This window comes from Theropithecus gelada, chromosome 3 (genome assembly GCF_003255815.1).
Source record: "Theropithecus gelada isolate Dixy chromosome 3, Tgel_1.0, whole genome shotgun sequence".
In the NCBI taxonomy this organism is placed as follows: Eukaryota; Metazoa; Chordata; class Mammalia; order Primates; family Cercopithecidae; genus Theropithecus; species Theropithecus gelada.
In genome coordinates, this window is record NC_037670.1 from 51,490,652 (window position 1) to 51,508,601 (window position 17,950).

General features: G+C 48.9%; 1 protein-coding gene across 1 annotated transcript in view; it reads right to left on the reverse strand.

Annotated features, from left to right (window-relative positions):
• SNX8 (sorting nexin 8) overlaps positions 1-17,950 on the reverse strand; it is a 55,936-nt gene that overhangs the window by 20,210 nt on the left and 17,776 nt on the right. The window contains exon 2 of the mRNA XM_025378476.1: positions 879-1,084. Within this exon, the coding sequence (XP_025234261.1) occupies positions 879-1,084 (206 nt within the window). The remainder of the gene's footprint in view (positions 1-878; positions 1,085-17,950) is intronic.

Consider the following 17,950-nt stretch of genomic DNA (forward strand, 5'->3'; position numbering starts at 1 on the left):
CCAGGTGCAGCGGCTCATGCCTGTGAGCCAAGCACTTTGGCAGGCCAATGTGAGAGGAATGCTTGGGCCCAGGAGTTTGAGACCAGCTGAGACAACACAGCAAGTCTCCGTTTGTAATTAAAAAAAAAAAAAAAAAAACACAAGACTGGGCATGGTGGCTCATGCCTGTAATCCCAGCACTTTGGGAGGCCGAGGCGGGCGGATCACAAGGTCAGGAGATCAAGACCGTCCTGGCTAACATGGTGAAACCCTGTCGCTACTAAAAATGCAAAAAATTAGCCAGGTATGATGGCGGGTGCCTGTGGTCCCAGCTACTCGGGAGGCTGAGGCAGGAGAATGGCGTGAACCTGGGAGGCGGAGCTTGCAGTGAGCTGAGATCCAGCCACTGCACTCCAGCCTGGGTGACAGAGCGAGACTCCGTCTCAAAAAAAAAAAAAAAAAAAAGGAAAGGAAAGGGGAAAGGGGAAAGGAAACGGGAAAGGGAAGGGAAGGGAAAGGGAAGGGAAGGGAAGTGGGGAAGGGAGGAAGGAAGGAAGGAAAAAGGAGAAGAGAAGAGAAAAGAAAAAGAAAAAGAAAAGAAAAAAGAAAAGAAAGGAAAAGAAAAGAAAAGAAAAGACAAGACTGCAGAGCACAGTGGTGGGGAGGATGAACTGGACCAGGTGGGGACATGGCTGGGCCAGAGCGAGGTGCAAGGAAAAAAGGTGTGGAAAAGTCGGCTCCACAGTCTGACCCTGCTGCGAGTTCTGGATCTTGCCTATAGCCAGTCGCACAGACTCACCCTTCAGCCTTCTCCTGTCACACCACTCCTGCCCTGAGATGCTGAGATGCGACCCTTTCTTCCCCATCCTGCCCTGACATACACACAATTTGCCGGTTACCTGGCTGGAAACCTCATACTCCACGTGCTTCAGGAAGAGGCCCTTCTTCTCCGGAATGAGCTCCACCTGCACAGTGTCCCTGGCCAGCAGCTCCTGCAGGGTGTGGGACAGCAGCAGTGGGTTCCCCTGCGGCATCTGCATTCGACTGGGGGCTGCGGCCTGCTGCACGATGGCCTGGGGCTCGATGGCTTGGGGTGTCGGCTGATCTGCAGTGGAGAGGGCGAATGACCAGTGAGAACAGCTGCTCAAAAAATGGAGCCTTGGCCAGGCACGGTGGTGCACCCCTGTAATCCCAGCACTTTGGGATGCCGAGGAGGGAGGATCACTTGACCAGCCTGGGCAATATGGTGAGACCCTGTCTGTACAAAAAATAAAATAAATTGAAAAGCGCAGCCTCCCTCTGCTCTGTGCTAGCTCAGCACGTGGACTCTGGCCATGTCACGCAGCAGGTCCCATCTTCAGCCAGCCACACTCACTCACTCACACCACGGAGCCGAGGCCAGACTCGCTCCCTCACACTACGGAGTCGACGCTAGACTCACTCACTCTCACTACAGAGTCAACACCAGACTCGCTCACACGACCTGCTTATAGCTAGGACTCCCAACCATACGCACGGAAGAATTAAGCCAGAAAACTCCAGCCACCTTACGGACAAGAAGTCACCGTGCATCCTGCACAAAGTGGCAAAAGCAAATCAGAGATCCTACACCCAGCTTGCAAAGAAGAAACCAAAACAAGGAATCATATGTAAAAAGTCAGTTTAGTTTTTAATACAGAGTGAGTTCTAAATAGAAAAAAAAGTTTGGTTTGGTTTTTTTTTTTTTTTTTTTTTTGAGACGGAGTCTCGCTCTGTCACCCAGGCTGGAGTGCAGTGGCCGGATCTCAACTCACTGCAAGCTCCGCCTCCTGGGTTCACGCCATTCTCCTGCCTCAGCCTCCCGAGTAGCTGGGACTACAGGTGCCCGCCACCGTGCCGGGCTAGTTTTTTGTATTTTTTAGTAGAGACGGGGTTTTACCGTGTTAGCCAGGATGGTCTCGATCTCCTGACCTCGTGATCCGCCCGTCTCGGCCTCCCAAAGTGCTGGGATTACAGGCCTGAGCCACCGCGCCCGGCCTTTTTTTTTTTTTTTTTGACATGTTGATGCGCACCTGTAATCCCAGCTACTCAGGAGGCTGAAGCAGGAGAATTATTGCTTAAACTCAGGAAGCAGAGGATCACGCCACTGCACTCCAGCCTGGGCAACAGAGACTCTGTCTCCAAAAAAAAAAAGTTTAAGTTTTCTCTATTAAGCATGTATTAATTTGTATGATTTTCCTGATCATTAAAATAAGATAGGCTGGGCGCGGTGGCTCAAGCCTGTAGTCCCAGCACTTTGGGAGGCTGAGATGGGCGGATCACAAGGTCAGGAGATCGAGACCATCCTGGCTAACACGGTGAAACCCCGTCTCTACTAAAAAATACAAAAAACTAGCCGGGCGTGGTGGCGGGCGCCTGTAGTCCCAGCCACTCCGGAGGCTGAGGCAGAAGAATGGCATAAACCCGGGAGGCGGAGCTTGCAGTGAGCTGAGATCCGGCCACTGCACTCCAGCCTGGGTGACAGAGCCAGACTCCGTCTCAAAAAAAAAAAAGATAATCTTCCAAGAATGTAAACTCAGTAATGATTACCAAGTGGTCACATGCTGGTGAAGAATTTGAACTTTGATTGCATGAGAATCTGAAAGAGCTCAAAAAACACATTTTAAATCAGACACTTCTTCAACTCTCGATTGCTCTCAAACATCTTAACCGCTTCTGTGTACAAGTTCCAATCATTAGAAAGCTACGCTTTCAAGTGTCAGTTTACTAAACTAGCATACCCATACCTTTTTTTTTTTTGAGAGACAGAGTCTCACTCTGTTGCCCAGGCTGGAGTGCCGTGGCACGATCTCGGCTCACTGCAACCTCCACCTCCCGGGTTCAAGCGATTCTCCTGCCTCAGCCTCCGGAGTAACCTGGAGGACAGGCGTGCACCAATATGCGCGGCTAATTTTTTTATTTTTAGTAGAAACAGGGTTTCAGCATGTTGGCCAGGCTGGTCTCAAACTCCTGACCTCAAATGATCCACCGACCTCGGCCTCCCAAAGTGCTGGGATTACAGGCATGAGCCACTATGCCCGGCCACATGTCCATATTTTCAAAATAAATTTTAATTAAGAAAAAGAAAGTAAAAGACCGGGTACGATGGCTAGTGCCTACAATCCCAGCACTTTGGGAGGCTGAGGCAAGAGGATCGCTTGAGCCCAGGAGTTAAAGACCAGCCTGGTCTTTTGTAGAGATGCCATCTCTACAAAAAATAAAATTACGGGCATGGTGGTGCAACCTGTAGTCCCAGCTACTCAGGAGGCTGAGGCAGGAGGATTGCTTGAGCCCAAGAGTTCAAGGCTGCGGTGTGCCGAGATTGGGCCACTGCACTCCAGCCTGGGTGACAGAGTAAGACCCTGTCTCTAAAAAGAAAAGGAAAAAAAAACATCATTTCAAACAGGGTACACTGCCAGGTGACGGACCACGCACTGCACAAAGGGCAGAAACCCCAGGAGGAAGAGCCTGGCTGTCTGCGGGAATAAATGTTAACGCTCACGAATGGGACTTCAACATTCTCATCAAACTGACACCCCTTGAAGCTACGCACACAGCCCATAAGACACAGCGCCTGGACGATACACCCTACACTAACCCAGTCCCACAGACAGAAAACAGATCAGACGAGAGAGGCCAGCTTGGGCCCGGGTTGGAAAAGCTGTGGACGCAGGATGGGATCTGGCGCAGAGAGATCCTGGCTGAAGTCCAGCCTCCATCATTTCCTAGCTGTGTGGCCTAGCTCGCAGCCACCTCTGAGCTTACTGTTCAAATCCGTGTGGTGGGCGTAAGGATGCCCAACCCCCTGGCCTGGCCATCGCCATCTATGTCCTGATACAGCAGCAACCCCCAGCAGGCCCCTTGAACGGCATCCCTCCCCACTCCAACCCTTCTGGCACCAAACTGCTTTACTGTGGGCTTCAGACCCAACCCGGAACGTGGACTTGGAAGTCCTGCCCCTGAAGTGCTGCTCGCTATCTGGGAGACCCCGGGAGGGAAGCGGCCCCTCAGATCCCAGGCCGAGGGCCTCAGAATTCAGTGAGGAAGGAGAGCTGAAAATAACTCGCCAATAGAAAACATTCAATAAATGTCCCTGACTTCCTTCCAGATTTACCACGCTCCAATCCGAAAAGATTCTGTAAATCTACCCGCTAAAACTCAGACTGATATTCCCCTCTCAGCAAGTTCTCGGTGGCGGTCAGCTCCCCAGACTGGCTCACAAATCGGTGCCTTCCACACGATGCATGGGGATCACATGTGGATGCTCCACTAGGAAAGATGTGGCTGTGAGAGGGGGCTGGGCAGACGTCACAGGAACCAGGCACGCGGTGAGGGGCAGAGTCAGGCCCACGTCAGCCGCTGGCCTACTGTGACCCCTCTTTGCAACAAAAAAAGGGAAAAGAGGCCACAAGCAATATTCAAGATCCTTTCAGCCTCACGAGGTTGTGGATCTCCAAGTGAGTTATCCACAAATCAGAAGACAACGAAACTTCAAACACACGCACCCCTGTCTCCCACCCAGTGTCTTCCACCAGGAACCTCAGACAGTAACGACCCAGAGCAGGCGAGCGCCACATTCTGTTCACAGCCAACACCTCGGGCCTCCCGCGCCAGAGTCCACAGCTTTAGAAACAAACAAGATTGGCCAGGCGCGGTGGCTCACGCCTGAATTCCCAGCACTTTGGGAGGCTGAGGCAGGTGCATCACCTGAGGTCAGGAGTTTGAGGCCTGCCTGGCCAACTTGGCGAAATTCCATCTCTACTAAGCACAGAAAAATTAGCTGGGCATGGCCGGGCGCAGTGGCTCATGCCTGTCATCCCAGCACTTTGGGAGGCCAAGGTGGGCAGATCACGAGGTCAGGAGATCAAGACCATCCTGGCCAACATGGTGAAACCCCATCTCTACTAAAAATACAAAAAACTAGACAGGCGTGATGGTGGAAACCTGTAGTCCCAGCTACTCAGGAGGCTGAGGTAGCAGAATGGCGTGAACCCGGGAGGCGGAGCTTGCAGTGATCAGAGATCGCGCCACTGCACTCCAGCCTGGGCGACAGAGCAAGACTCTGTCTCAAAAAAAAAAAAAAAAAAAAAAATTAGCTGGGCATGGTGACGGGCGCCTGTAATCCCACCTACTCAGGAGGCTGAGGCACAAGAATCACTTGAACTCAGGAGGTGAAAGTTGCAGTGAACTGAGATCATGCCACTGCACTCCAGCCTGGGCAACAGAGCAAGACGCCATCTCAAAAAAAAACAAACAGCATTTGCCGACGAACCCTGTGCAAAGACGCTCCCCCTTCATCCGAGCACAACTTCTGCAAATGCTGACCTCGGCAGAAGTCACAGGCTCCGACAGCCTTGGCGCAGGTCGCACGGGACAGACAGTGGAGGTCCCCAAGCAGCACAGCTGCAGCTGTTGCCTGGAGGCCAAGCCCTCCCCAGACTGGCCCACACACCGCTTCCTGCTGACCCAGCGGTGGGGCTACACTGAGCACTCGGAGACACCTCCAGCTCCGGGTCCATGCAGCCCAGGCACTCCCTGGGGTTCCCGGTGCCGGTGGAGAGGGCTTCAGTGCTGGTGCTTTCAGAGCCAGGACAGGGCATGGGCCTTCCCAAATAGACCGCGAGTGTGGCTCCTACCGTCCCGTGTAGTGGTGGGGAGGACCCGAATGCGTATTCCAACTCCAAGTTCCATGCTCTTCCACAACACAAGGCTGCTGTCCCCAGCTGCGACTTCCCTAGAACGGAGGGGGTACCAGGACCAGCGAGGATGGCACAGCGTCCCAGGGTTAAATTCTCCAAAGTGGGTGCATATCAGAATTGCCTGGTGGGCCCCTTCGAACACAGAGGGCTGGGCCCACCCCCAGAGTCTCTCCAACAGGAGGGCTGGGGTGGGGCCTGGGAATCTGCTTTTTTTGGAGGGGGTGCCGGAGTCTTGCTCTGTCATCCGAGCTAGAGTGCAATGGCACAATCTCAGCTCACGCAACCTCAGTGTCCAGGGTTCAAGCGGTTCTCATGCCTCAACCTCCCAAGTAGCTGGGATTACAGGCGTGTGCCACCACACCCGGCTAATTTTGTATTTTTAGTAGAGATGGGGTTTCACCATGTTGTCCAGGCTGGCCTTGAACTCCTGACCTCAAGTAATCTACCCGCCTCTGCCTCCCAAATTGCTGGAACTACAGGTGCCCGCCACCACACTCGGCTAATTTTTGTATTTTTAGTACAGATGGGGTTTCACCATGTTGTCCAGGCTGGTCTTGAACTCCTGACCCCAAGTAATCTACCCGCCTCTGCCTCCCAAATTGCTGGAACTACAGGTGCCCGCCACCACACCCGGCTAATTTTTGTATTTTTAGTACAGATGGGGTTTCACCATGTTGTCCAGGCTGGTCTCGAACTCCTGACCTCAGGTGATCCACCCGCCTCAGACTCCCATAGTGCTGGGATGACAGGCGTGAGCCACCATACTCAGTCTGGAATCTGCATTTCTAACAAGTTCCCAGATGCTGCCGCTGGTCAGGGGCCACAGTTTGAAAGCCCTTGTCATAGGGCAACAGAGAGAGAAGGAATTAGATCACTTGTCCTAACCCCTCCCACGAAGCAGAATGGAAATCAGGTGTTTCTGAACACGGCCTTTATTTCTTCTTTTTTGTGTGTGGTTTTTGTTTTTGTTTTTGAGATGGAGTCTTGCTCTGTTGCCCAGGCTGGAGTGCAATGGTGCAATCTTGGCTCACTGCAACCTCTGCCTCCCGGGTTTAAGCAATTCTCCTACCTCAGCCTCCTGAGTAGCTGGGACTACAGGCGCCCACCACCACGCCCAGCTAATTTTTTGTGTTTTTAGTAGAGATGGGGTTTCACTGTGTTAGTCAGGCTGGTGTCAATCTCCTGACCTCGTGATCCGCCCACCTTAGCCTCCCAAAGTGCTGGGATTACAGGCGTGAGCCATTGCACCCAGCCTAGGTTGTATACTTTAAACAGAAACTTTTCATAGCTTTGATTTCATTAACCTTAAGGTTTATTTTTAATATCTTATTTAATGTGATGTAACATTAAAATATTTTGAAATAAAGTCACTCCATCCCTACAACCTGTATACATCTATATTCATTTTTGCAGATTACTTTCCATTTCCATGTGCATAAAGTTGTAATGTGCCATATAGACTATTTTATTATTTAAACTTTTTATAGATTTATATATATATATAAAAAAATTTTTTTTTTTGAGATGGAGTCTCGCTCTGTCGCCCAGGCTGGAATGCAGTGGCACGATCTCAGCTCACTGCAAGCTCCGCCTCCCGGTTAAAGCAATTCTCCTGCCTCAGCTTCCCGAGTAGCTGGGACTACAGGCACCCGCCACCACGCCTGGCTAATTTTTTGTATTTTCAGTAGAGACTGGATTTCACCGTGTTAGCCAGGATGGTCTCGATCTCCTGACCTCATGATTCACCCGCCTCTGCCTCCCAAAGTGCTGGGATTACAGGTATGACCCACTGTGCCCAGCCTAAATTTTATATTTTTAAAAAATTAATTTTCTGGTTGGGTGAGGTGGCTCATGCCTGTGATCCCAGCACTTTGAGAGGCCGACGTGGGTGGATCACAAGGTCAGGAATTCAAGACCAGCCTGGCCAAGATGGTGAAACCCCGTCTCTACTAAACATACAAAAATTAGCCAGGAGTGGTGGCGGGCGCCTGTAAACCCAGCTACTCGGGAGGCTGAGGCAGAGAATTGCTTGAACTCAGGAGGCGGAGGTTGCAGTGAGCTGAGATTATGCCACTGTACTCCAGCCTGGGCAACAGAGACTCTGTCTCACAAAAAAAAATAATAATAATAATTTTTCATAGAGATAGGGTCTCGCTATGTTGCCCAGGCTAGTCTCAAACTCCTGAGCTCAAGCAATCCAGCCTGGGCAACAGAGCAAGACTCTGTTTCAAATAAAAAAAAGATTGATGAAAAGAATATTAAACGTGATTATTGTCCAGGCGGGGTGTCTCACACCTGTAATTCCAGTACTTCGGGAGGCTGAAGTGGGTAGATCCATTGAGTCAGGAGTTCGAGACCAGCCTGGCCAACATAAAGAAAACCCATCTCTACTAAAAATACAAAAATTAGCCAGATGTGGTGATGCATGCCTGTAATCCCAGCTACTAGGGAGGCTGAGGCAGGAGAATCACTTGAACCTGGGAGGTGGAGGTTGCAGTGAGCAGCGATCACACCATTGCATTCCAGCCTGGGCAACAAGAGCGAAACTCAGTCTCAAAAATAATAATAATAATAATAGAAAAATTAGCTACACATGGTGGCGGGAGCCTGTAGTCCCAGCTACTCAGGAGACTGAGGCAGGAGAATCGCTTGAACCTGGAAGGTGGAGGTTGCAGTGAGCTGAGATCACGCCACTGCACTCCAGCCTGGGTGACAGAGTGAGACTCCATCTCAAAAAAAAATAAAAACAAAAGGCCGGGCATGGTGGCTCATGCCTATAATCCCAGCACTTTGAGAGGTTGAGGCGGGCAGATCACGAGGTCAGGAGATCAAGACCATCCTGGCTAACACAGTGAAACCCTGTCTCTACTAAAAATATCAAAAATATTAGCCGGGTATGGTGGCGGGCGCTTGTAGTCCCAGCTACTCGGGAGGCTGAGGCAGGAGAATGGCATGAACCTGGGAGGCAGAGCTTGCAGTGAGCCGAGACTGCGCCACTGCACTCCAGCCTGGGCGACAGCAAGACTCCGTCTCAAAAAATAAATAAATAAATAAAAATAAAAATAAAAAACAACAACAACAACAACAACAAAACCCTATATAAAGGCTGGGTGCAGTGGCTCATGCCTATAATCCCAATACTTTGGGATTGCAGTGAGCCAGGATAGCACCATTGCACTCCTGCCTGGGCGAGCAGGGGAAAACAAACAAACAAACAAAACTATGCTTTGTGGTGTTCTGGGAAAAACCCTTCGACTTGGCTACACTCTTCAGTGTGGCTGTGTGGTTCACTGTGCTTTTGAACACACTGGGGGTGGTGTCATGTGTTCTGGACCATCCATGGAGCCTACAATTCAAAATTCAGTTACTGGCGGGGCAGAGTGGCTCATGCCTGTAATCCCAGCACTGTGGGAGGCCGAGGCAGGCAGATTATCTGAGGTCAGGAGTTCAAGACCAGCCTGGCCACCATGGTGAAACCCCAACTCTACAAAAAATACAAAAATTAGCCAGGCATGGTGGTGTGTGCCTGTAATCCTAGCTACTCGGGAGGCTGAGGAAGGAGAATCACTTGAACCTGAGAGGCGGAGGTTGAGGTTGCTGTGAGCCGAGATCGCACCACTGCACTCCAGCCTAGGTGACAGAGGGAGACTGTTAAAAAAAAAAAAAAAAAGAAATTCAGATACTGTCTTTGCAGAAAATCTTAGTGAACATTTTTATGGTATCCAGAGATACATTTCTGTCATGGAGATATTAAATTTGCAGTGAAAATACACAATACACAATGTTACAGACACACGTCATTCCCCTCCTCTCCCTTTCCCTTCTCAAAGTGAGTGCTGTTCTAGAGCTGATGGGTGCTGTTTCCAGGCAGGTCTTTCTCGACTGCTCAGCTCAGTGAGTTTGCTATATGAGCACACCAGTGCCACGGCACCCAGATAGCAACAGCAGAATTAGCGTGGATGCCCGCTCAGGCCCTGTCAGCCACCACCCCAAGAGTAACCACTGACTTCTCAAGCTGGGGGTTTGCCTATTTTGGGGTTTTTGTTTTTGAGACAGCGTCTCACTCTTGTCACCAAGGCTGGAGTGCAGTGGTGCAACCACAGCTCACTGTAGCCTTGACCTCCCAGGCTCAAGCAATCCTCCCACCTCAGCCTCCCGAGTGTGGCTGGGACCACAGATGCACGCCACCACACCCAGCTAATTTTTGTATTTTTTGTAGAGATGAGGTTTCCCCATGTTGCCCAGGCTGGTCTCCAACTCCCAAACTAAAGCAATCCTCCTTCCTCAGCCTCCAAAAGTGCTGGGATTACAGGTGGAAGCCCCTGCGCCTGGCCTGTTTTTATATTATGTAACTGCACTCGACAAGTCAGTTCCTTTGTTCCTGACGTCTTTCCCTCGGCATCAGGCTGTGGGACCTGTCGTGCACGTGGCTGTAGGGCTCTGGCTGCCCCTGCAGCGGGCGCCGCTGTGTGACTGTGTCCTCGCCACCTCCTCCTCCCTCTGCTGTGGGGCATCTGGGAGGGTTCCAGCGCCTCCCTGTTCCACATGGCGCTGTTATGAACATTCCAGCACGTGTCTCTTGGTGGACATATGTGCGCCTTTCTGTTGGCTCCATAACATATCTAAAAGTGAAGTTGCTGGATCACGGGATCTGCATATGTTCAGCTTGGTAAATATTTCAGTTTTCCAAAGTGACTGAGCCAATTCACACTCCCACCAGCAAGAGCTCCAGCTGCCTCTCACACGGGCCAACATTCACTATTTTCCTTCCGTGTTCCCTCATTCTGGGAGGCCTGTGCCTCTTTTAACATAGTTGCAATCCATTAATTCACTGTTCCATCTAGATGCTTTTCCCTTTACGTTATAACCACCATTCCGTATTCCCAATCCTCAGGGAGGAAGCAAAAATTCTGCTTTTTTCTTTTTTTTTTTAAATGCTGTGAGGATACATTCCCTAGATTGCCAAGGCAGTACCGCAGCCACTCTCTGAACATAGTTTCGGAAGAAAAGTCTCACTCGATGCTTTTCTGTTAGTAATGTAGTACTGTTCACGTGGGTATAAAAAAGCCACTCGGGCCAGGCACTGTGGCACGCACCTATAGTCTCAGCTATTCGGGAGGCTGAGGCGGAGGCTGCAGTGAGCCATGATCGAGCCATTCCACTCCAGCCTGGGCAACAGAGCGAGACTCCATCTCAAAAAATAAAAATAAAGCCAGCGTGATGGCACACACCTGTAATCCCAGCACTTTGAGAGGCTAAGCCGGGTGGATAACCTGAGGTCCGGAGTTCAAGACCAGCCTGGCCAACATGGTGATACCCTATCTCTACTAAAAATACAAAAATTAGCCGAGCATGGCAGTGCACACCTGTAATCCAGCTACTGGGGAGGCTGAGGAAGGAAAATCACTTGAACCCAGGAGGTAGAGGTTGCAGTGAGCCAAGATTGCACCACGGCACTCCAACCTGGGCAACAGTTAGAGCAAAACTCTGCCTCTAAATAAATGAATAAATAAATAAATAAAGCCAGCACAATGGCTCACACCTGTAATCCCAGCACTTTAGGAGGCCAAGATGGGCGGATCACTGGAGGCCAGGAGTGCGAGACCAACCTGGGCAACACAGCGAGACTCAGTCTCTACTAAAAATACAAAAAAAACTTAGCCAGGCATGGTGGTGCATGCCTGCAATCCCAGATACTCCACAGGCTGAGGCACGAGAATCTCTTGAACCCACGAGGTAGAAGTTGCAGTGAGCTGAGATCACGCCACTGCCCTCCAGCCTCAGTGACACTCAGTCTCAAACAATAAAAAAAAAAAAAGAAAAATAACAGTGCCCAGCACGTAACAGATGCTAAATAAACACCTGCTGAATGAATGAAAAGAATCTAATTCACGTGAGCAAGAAAGCCACATAACTTCACTGGGGGCCAGGAGGGTGGCCGAGGCAGGGCGACAGCCACATACCCTCCCAGTGCTTGTGAGGTCTCGTGGTGAGGGGACCGCGCCTCAGTCAGCCGCAGCACCAAGCAAAAGCTGCTGACACAAAGAGAACGTGGTCAACAGGCCCTGCCACGCTGAGTCCCGAGAGTGACCTCCGTACGAGGCAGAGAATCTTCCTTCCTCCACCACGGCCTCTCTGCCAACTCTCAGCTACATCCATTTCCCCTAGAAGAACAGGAGGAGGAACCCTGGTGAGGAAATACTGGTGCATCATCCAGACAACCACCCTACCATCAGAGAACAAGGTTGCTGTCTTTCTGCAATGGCCTCAGGGTTTCTACCTTGAAGCAAAGTATAAACAGTCTTGTAGCTGGGCACTGGCTCACGTTTGTAATCCCAACACTTTGGGAGGCTGAGGCTGGAGAGGATCACTTGAGCCCAGGAGTTTGAGACCAACCTGGACAACATAGCAAGACCCTATCTCTACCAAAAAAAAAAAAAAAAACAGTCAGGCATGGTGGTATGAACCTGTAGTCCAAGCTACTTCCAAAGCAGGAGGTGGTTTGAGCCCAGGAGTTCAAGGCTACAATAAGCTATGACTGTGCTACTGCAGTCTAGCCTGGGGAGTAGAAGAGACCCTGCTTAAAAAAAAAAAAAAGAGGCCGGGCGCGGTGGCTCAAGCCTGTAATCCCAGCACTTTGGGAGGCCGAGGCGGGTGGATCACGAGGTCAGGAGATCGAGACTATCCTGGCTAACATGGTGAAACCCCGTCTCTACTAAAAATACAAAAAATTAGCCGGGCACGGTGGCGGGCACCTGTAGTCCCAGCTACTTGGGAGGCTGAGGCGGGAGAATGGCGTGAACCCGGGAGGCGGAGCTTGCAGTGAGCCGAGATCACGCCACTGCACTCCAGCCTGGGAGACACAGTGAGACTCCGTCTCAAAAAAAAAAAAAAAAAAAAAAGAAAGAAAGAAACTAGGCCAGATGTGGAGGCCTACACCTGTAATCCCAGCACTTTGGGAGGCCAAGGTGGGCAGATCACCTGAGCTCGAGACCAGCATGGCCAACATGGCGAAACCTTGTCTCTACTAAAAATACAAAAATTAGCTGGGCGTGGTGGCATGTGACTGTAATCCCAGGTACTCAGAGGGCTGAGGCATGAGAATGACCTGAAACCAGGAGGCAGAGGCTGCAGGAAGCCAAGATCGTGGCACTGTACCCTAGCCTGGGTGATAGAGCGAGACTCCATCTCAAAAAGGAAAAAAAAAGGACACCAGTCTTGTAAGGGGCCAACCCCCTGGTCCTGATTACTAAGAATTTCTGAAATGAGTTCTCTCCAGGCTCCAAGCTCAGTTCAAACCCCGCTTCAACACTGAAGGGCTTCCCAGCCCAGTTAAGGGTCTATCAGTCCTTGCTTCCTTCACACTCCCACAACTGGCTTGACTCTCCGTTTTGAGCCTTCCTCAACTTGTCTCATTCACAGGATTCTCCCAAACTAAAGCAAACACTCCTTTAGAGAGCTACGGCTTCCCACTGCTCCCTGTCATGGGAGGAGCACACCACAAGTGCACCCAGAACACATCTAATGATGGACAACTGGGTACCCACCTTCAAAAGCATGAAGCCCAGCCGGGCATGCTGGCTCACGCCTGTAATCCCAACACTCTGGGAGGCCGAGATGGGTGGATCCCCTGAGGTCAGGAGTTTGACAGTGGCCTGACCAACATGATGAAACCCTGTCTCTACTAAGAATATAAAATTAGCCAGGCGTGGTGGTACGTGCCTGTAATCCCAGCTACTTGGGAGGCCGAGGCAGAAGAATGACTTGAACCCAGGAGACAGAGGTTGCAGTGAGCCAAGATACCACCATTGTACTCCAGCCTGGGCAACACAGTGAGACTCCGTCTCAAAAAAAAAAAAAATATGAAGCCAGACCCCTCCCTCACACCATATATGATAACTAACTCAAAATGGGATCACAGACCTAAATGTAAGAGCTACCACTACAAAACTCTTAGCAGAAAATATAGGCATAAATCTTCAGGGCCTTGGGTCAGGCAAAGACTTCTTAGGTATGACACCAAAAGCACGGCAACAAAAGAACAAAATACTCAGCAACTTGGGACGCTGAGGTGGGAGGGTTTCCTTCAGGTTAGAGTTGGAACCAGTGTGGGCAACACAGGATTTTGTAGATCCCACCTCTACAAAATAAAAATAAAAAATCAGCCAGGCATGGTGGCTCATGCTCGTAGTCCCAGCCACCCAAGAGGCCGAGCTACCCAAGAATCACTTGAGCCCAGATTGAGGCTGCAGTGAGCTACGATTGCGCCACTGTACTCCAGTCTGGGTGACAGAACAAGACCTTATATCAAAAAAAAACAAAAGTAAATACATAACAAAACAGCTAAACTGAACTTCATCAAAATTTAAAACTGTTGTGCTGCAAAAGACACCACCAAGACAGTGAGACCAGGCTGGGCACAGTGGCTCATGCCTGTAATCATAGCACTTTTGGGAGGCTGAGGTGGGAGGATCACTTAGCCCAGGAGTTCAAGACCAGCCTGGGCAACACTGTGAGACCCCATCTCTAAAAAAAAAAATAGCCAGGTATGGTGATGCCCACCTGTAATCCCAGCTACTTGGGAGGCAGAGGCAGAAGGATCATCTGAGCCCAGGAGGTCAAAGCTGCAGTGAGCTGTGATTGTGCCACTGCATTCCAGCCTAGGTGACAGAGCAAGACCACCTCAAACAAAAACAAAACAAAAACAAAAAAAAATTGACCAAGCACAGTGGCTCACACCTGTAATCCTAATATTTTGAGAGGCTGAGGTGGGAGGACTGCTTGAGGTCAAAGAGTGCAAGGCTAACCTAGCCAACATGGCAAGACCCTATTGCTAAAAAAATTTATTTCTTTTTTCTTTTTCTCTTCTTTGTATTACTTTTTACTTTTTGTTTAGTTTATTTTCCCCCTGAAATGCCAAAAAAAAATTTTAATACTTTAAAAAAAGAATGAAAGTGAGGCTGGGTCCCATGGCTCATGCCTCCTGAGGCAGGAGGACTGCTTGAGCCCAGAAATTCGAGATCAGCCTGGGTGACAGAGCAAGACCCTATTTCTAAAAATAAAAATTTAAAAAAAAAAAAGCCAGGTGTGGTGATGCCTGTAGTAGCAGCTACTTAGGAAGCTGAGGCAAGAGGATCAATTGAGCCCAGGAGGTTGAGGCTGCAGTGAGCTATGATCGTGCCACTACACTCTGGCCTGGGCAACACAGTAAGACCCTGTCTCAAAAAAAAAAACAAAAAACAAAAACAAAAACAAAAAGAAACTGAAAAGACAACCCCTAGAATGGGACAAAATAAAATATTTTAAACTATATACTGATAAGGGACTTGTATCTAGCATATATTAAAGAAATTTCAGCCCAGCGTAGTGGCTCATGCCTGTAATCTAGCACTTTGGGAGGCCGAGACGAGCGGATCATCTGAGGTCAGGAGTTCAAGACCAGCCTGGCCAACATGGCAAAACCCCATCTATACTAAAAATACAAAAAATTAGTCAGGTGTGATGGCAAATGCCTGTGCTCCCAGCTACTTGGGAGGCTGAGGCATGAGAATCGCTTGAACCCGGGAGGCGGAGGTTGCAGTGAGCAGAGATTGCCCCTCTGCACTTCAGCCTGGGAGACAAGAGCTAAACTCCATCTCCAAAAACAACAAAACAAAATGACAACAACAAAAAGAATTATTACAACTCAATTCTTTTAAAAAATAAAAGAATACAACTCAATTCTTTTAAAATTACAAATTACCTAAATTTTTCGGCAGGGGTCGGGGGAACAGGGTCTCACCCTGTCACCCAGGCTGGAATGCAGTGGTGTGATCACAGCTAACTGCAGCCTCAAACTCCTGGGTTCAAGCAATCCTCCAACTTCAGCCTCCCAAGTAGCTAGGAACACAGGTGCCTGCCACTACACCCAGCTAATTTTTTTATTTTGTGGAGATGGGGTCTAACGGTGTTGCCCAGGCGGTCTCCAACTCCTAAGCTTAAGCGATCCACCCACCTTGGTCTCCCAAAGTGCTGGAATTACAGGAGTGAGCCACTATACCAGACAAAATTGCCTAATTTTAAAGACGTACAAAAAAATTGAATAGTCATTTACCTAAAGAAGATGCAGAAATGGCCAATAGGCACATGAAAAGATGCTCAGCCAGGCGTGGTGGCTCATGTCTGTAATCCCAGCACTTTGGGAGGCTGAGGCGAGTGAATCACCTGAGGTCAGGAGTCCGAGACCAGCCTGACCAACATGGTGAAACCCCATATCTACTAAAAATACAAAAATTAGTTAGACATGGTGGTACGTGCCTGTAATCCCAACTGCTCAGGAGGCTGAGGCATGAAAATTGCTTGAACTCGGGAGGCGGAGGCTGCTGTGAGCTGAGATTATGCCATTGCACTCCAGCCTGCGCAACAAAGGAATATTCCATCTCAAAAAAAAAAAAAAAAAAACAGACCGGGCACGGTGGCTCACACCTGTAATCTCGGCACTTTGGGAGGCCAAGACAGGTGGATCACCTGAGGACAGGAGTTCAAGACTAGCCTGGCCAACATGGTGAAACCCCGTCTCTACTAAAAATACAAAAATTAGCCAGGCGTGGTGGCAGGCGCCTGTAATCCCAGCAAAAAAAAAAAAAAAAAAAAAGGAAATGTGTTTCTGTTGCTTTTGGGGTCTTGGGCATAAATTCTTTGCCTGGGCCTATGTCCAGAAGAGTTCTCCCAATGTTATCTTCTAGAGTTGTTATAGTTTCAGGTCTTAGATTTAAGTCTTTGATCCATCTTGAGTTGATTTTTGCATGTGGTGAGAGACAGCAACCCAGTTTCATTTTTGTGCATGTGGCTATCCAATTTTCCCAACACCACCGATTAACCAGGGCGTCCTCTCGCCAGTGTTATGTTTTTGGATGTTTTGTCAAAGATTGGTCAGTTGTAAAAATGTAGCTTTATTTCTGGGTTCTCTATTCTGTTCCATGGGTCTGTGTGTACTTTTATAGCAATACCATGCTATTTTGGTTACTACAGCCTTAGAGATTAATTTGAAGTCAGGCAATACGATCCCTCCAAATTCATTCTTTTCGCTTAGGATTGCTTTGGCTTCTCGGGCTCATTGTTTCCATGTGAACTTTTGGATTTTTTTTCTAATTCTGTGAAAAATGATGTTGGTATTTTGATAGGAATTGCACTGACTCTGTAGACTGCTTTGGGCACTATGGTCATTTTCACAACATTGATTCTCCCAATCCCTGAGCATGGGAAGTTTTTCCATTTGTTTGTGTCATCTGTGATTTATTTCATCAGTGTTTCATCGTTCTCCTTGTAGAGATCTTTCACATCCTTGGTTAACTATATTCCTAGGGTGTCTGGTGGTTGTTATTGTAGCTGTTGTAAATGGGAATGAGTTCCTGATTTGACTCTCAGCTTGGTCGCTGCCAGCAGATAGCAGTGCTACTGATTTGTGTACATTGATTTTGTAACCTGAAACTTCACTGAATTCTTCTCTCAAATCTAGGAGTCTTCTAGAGGAGTCTTGAGGGTGTTCTAGGTATAATATCACATTGTCAGCAGGGATAGTTTGACTTCCTCTCTTCCAATCCAGATGCACTTTATTTCTCTTGCCTGATTGCTATATAAATGGGGCCTATTTAATACCTTATTTAATGTGATGTAATATTAAGATATTTTGAAATAAAGTCACTCCATCCCTACAACCTGTATACATCTATATTCATTTTTGCATATTACTTTCCATGTGCATAAAGTTGTAATGTGCCATATAGACTATCTTATTTAAATTTTTTATAGATTATATATTTTTTAAAAATTAATTTTCCAGCCGGGCGAGGTGGCTCACGCAAACCTACAGAATGGGAGAAAATATTTGCAAACTATACCTCCTATAAAGGACTAATATCGAGAATCTACAAGGAACTCAAACAAATCAGCAGGAAAAAAAACAAGTAACCCCAATAAAAAGTGGGCAAATGACATAAACAGATATTTCTCAAAAAAAGATACACAAATGGCCAGCCGGACGCGGTGGCTCACGCCTGTAATCCCAGCACTTTAGGAGGCTGAGGCGGGTGGATCACCTGAGATCAGGAGTTCAAGACCAGCCTGGCCAACATGGTGAAACCCCGTCTCTGCAAAAATACAAAAATTAGCCAGGCATGGTGGCAGATGCCTGTAATCCCAGCTACTTGGGAGGCTGAGGCAGGAGAACCACTTGAACATGGGAGGCGGAGGTTGCAGTGAGCCGAGATCACACC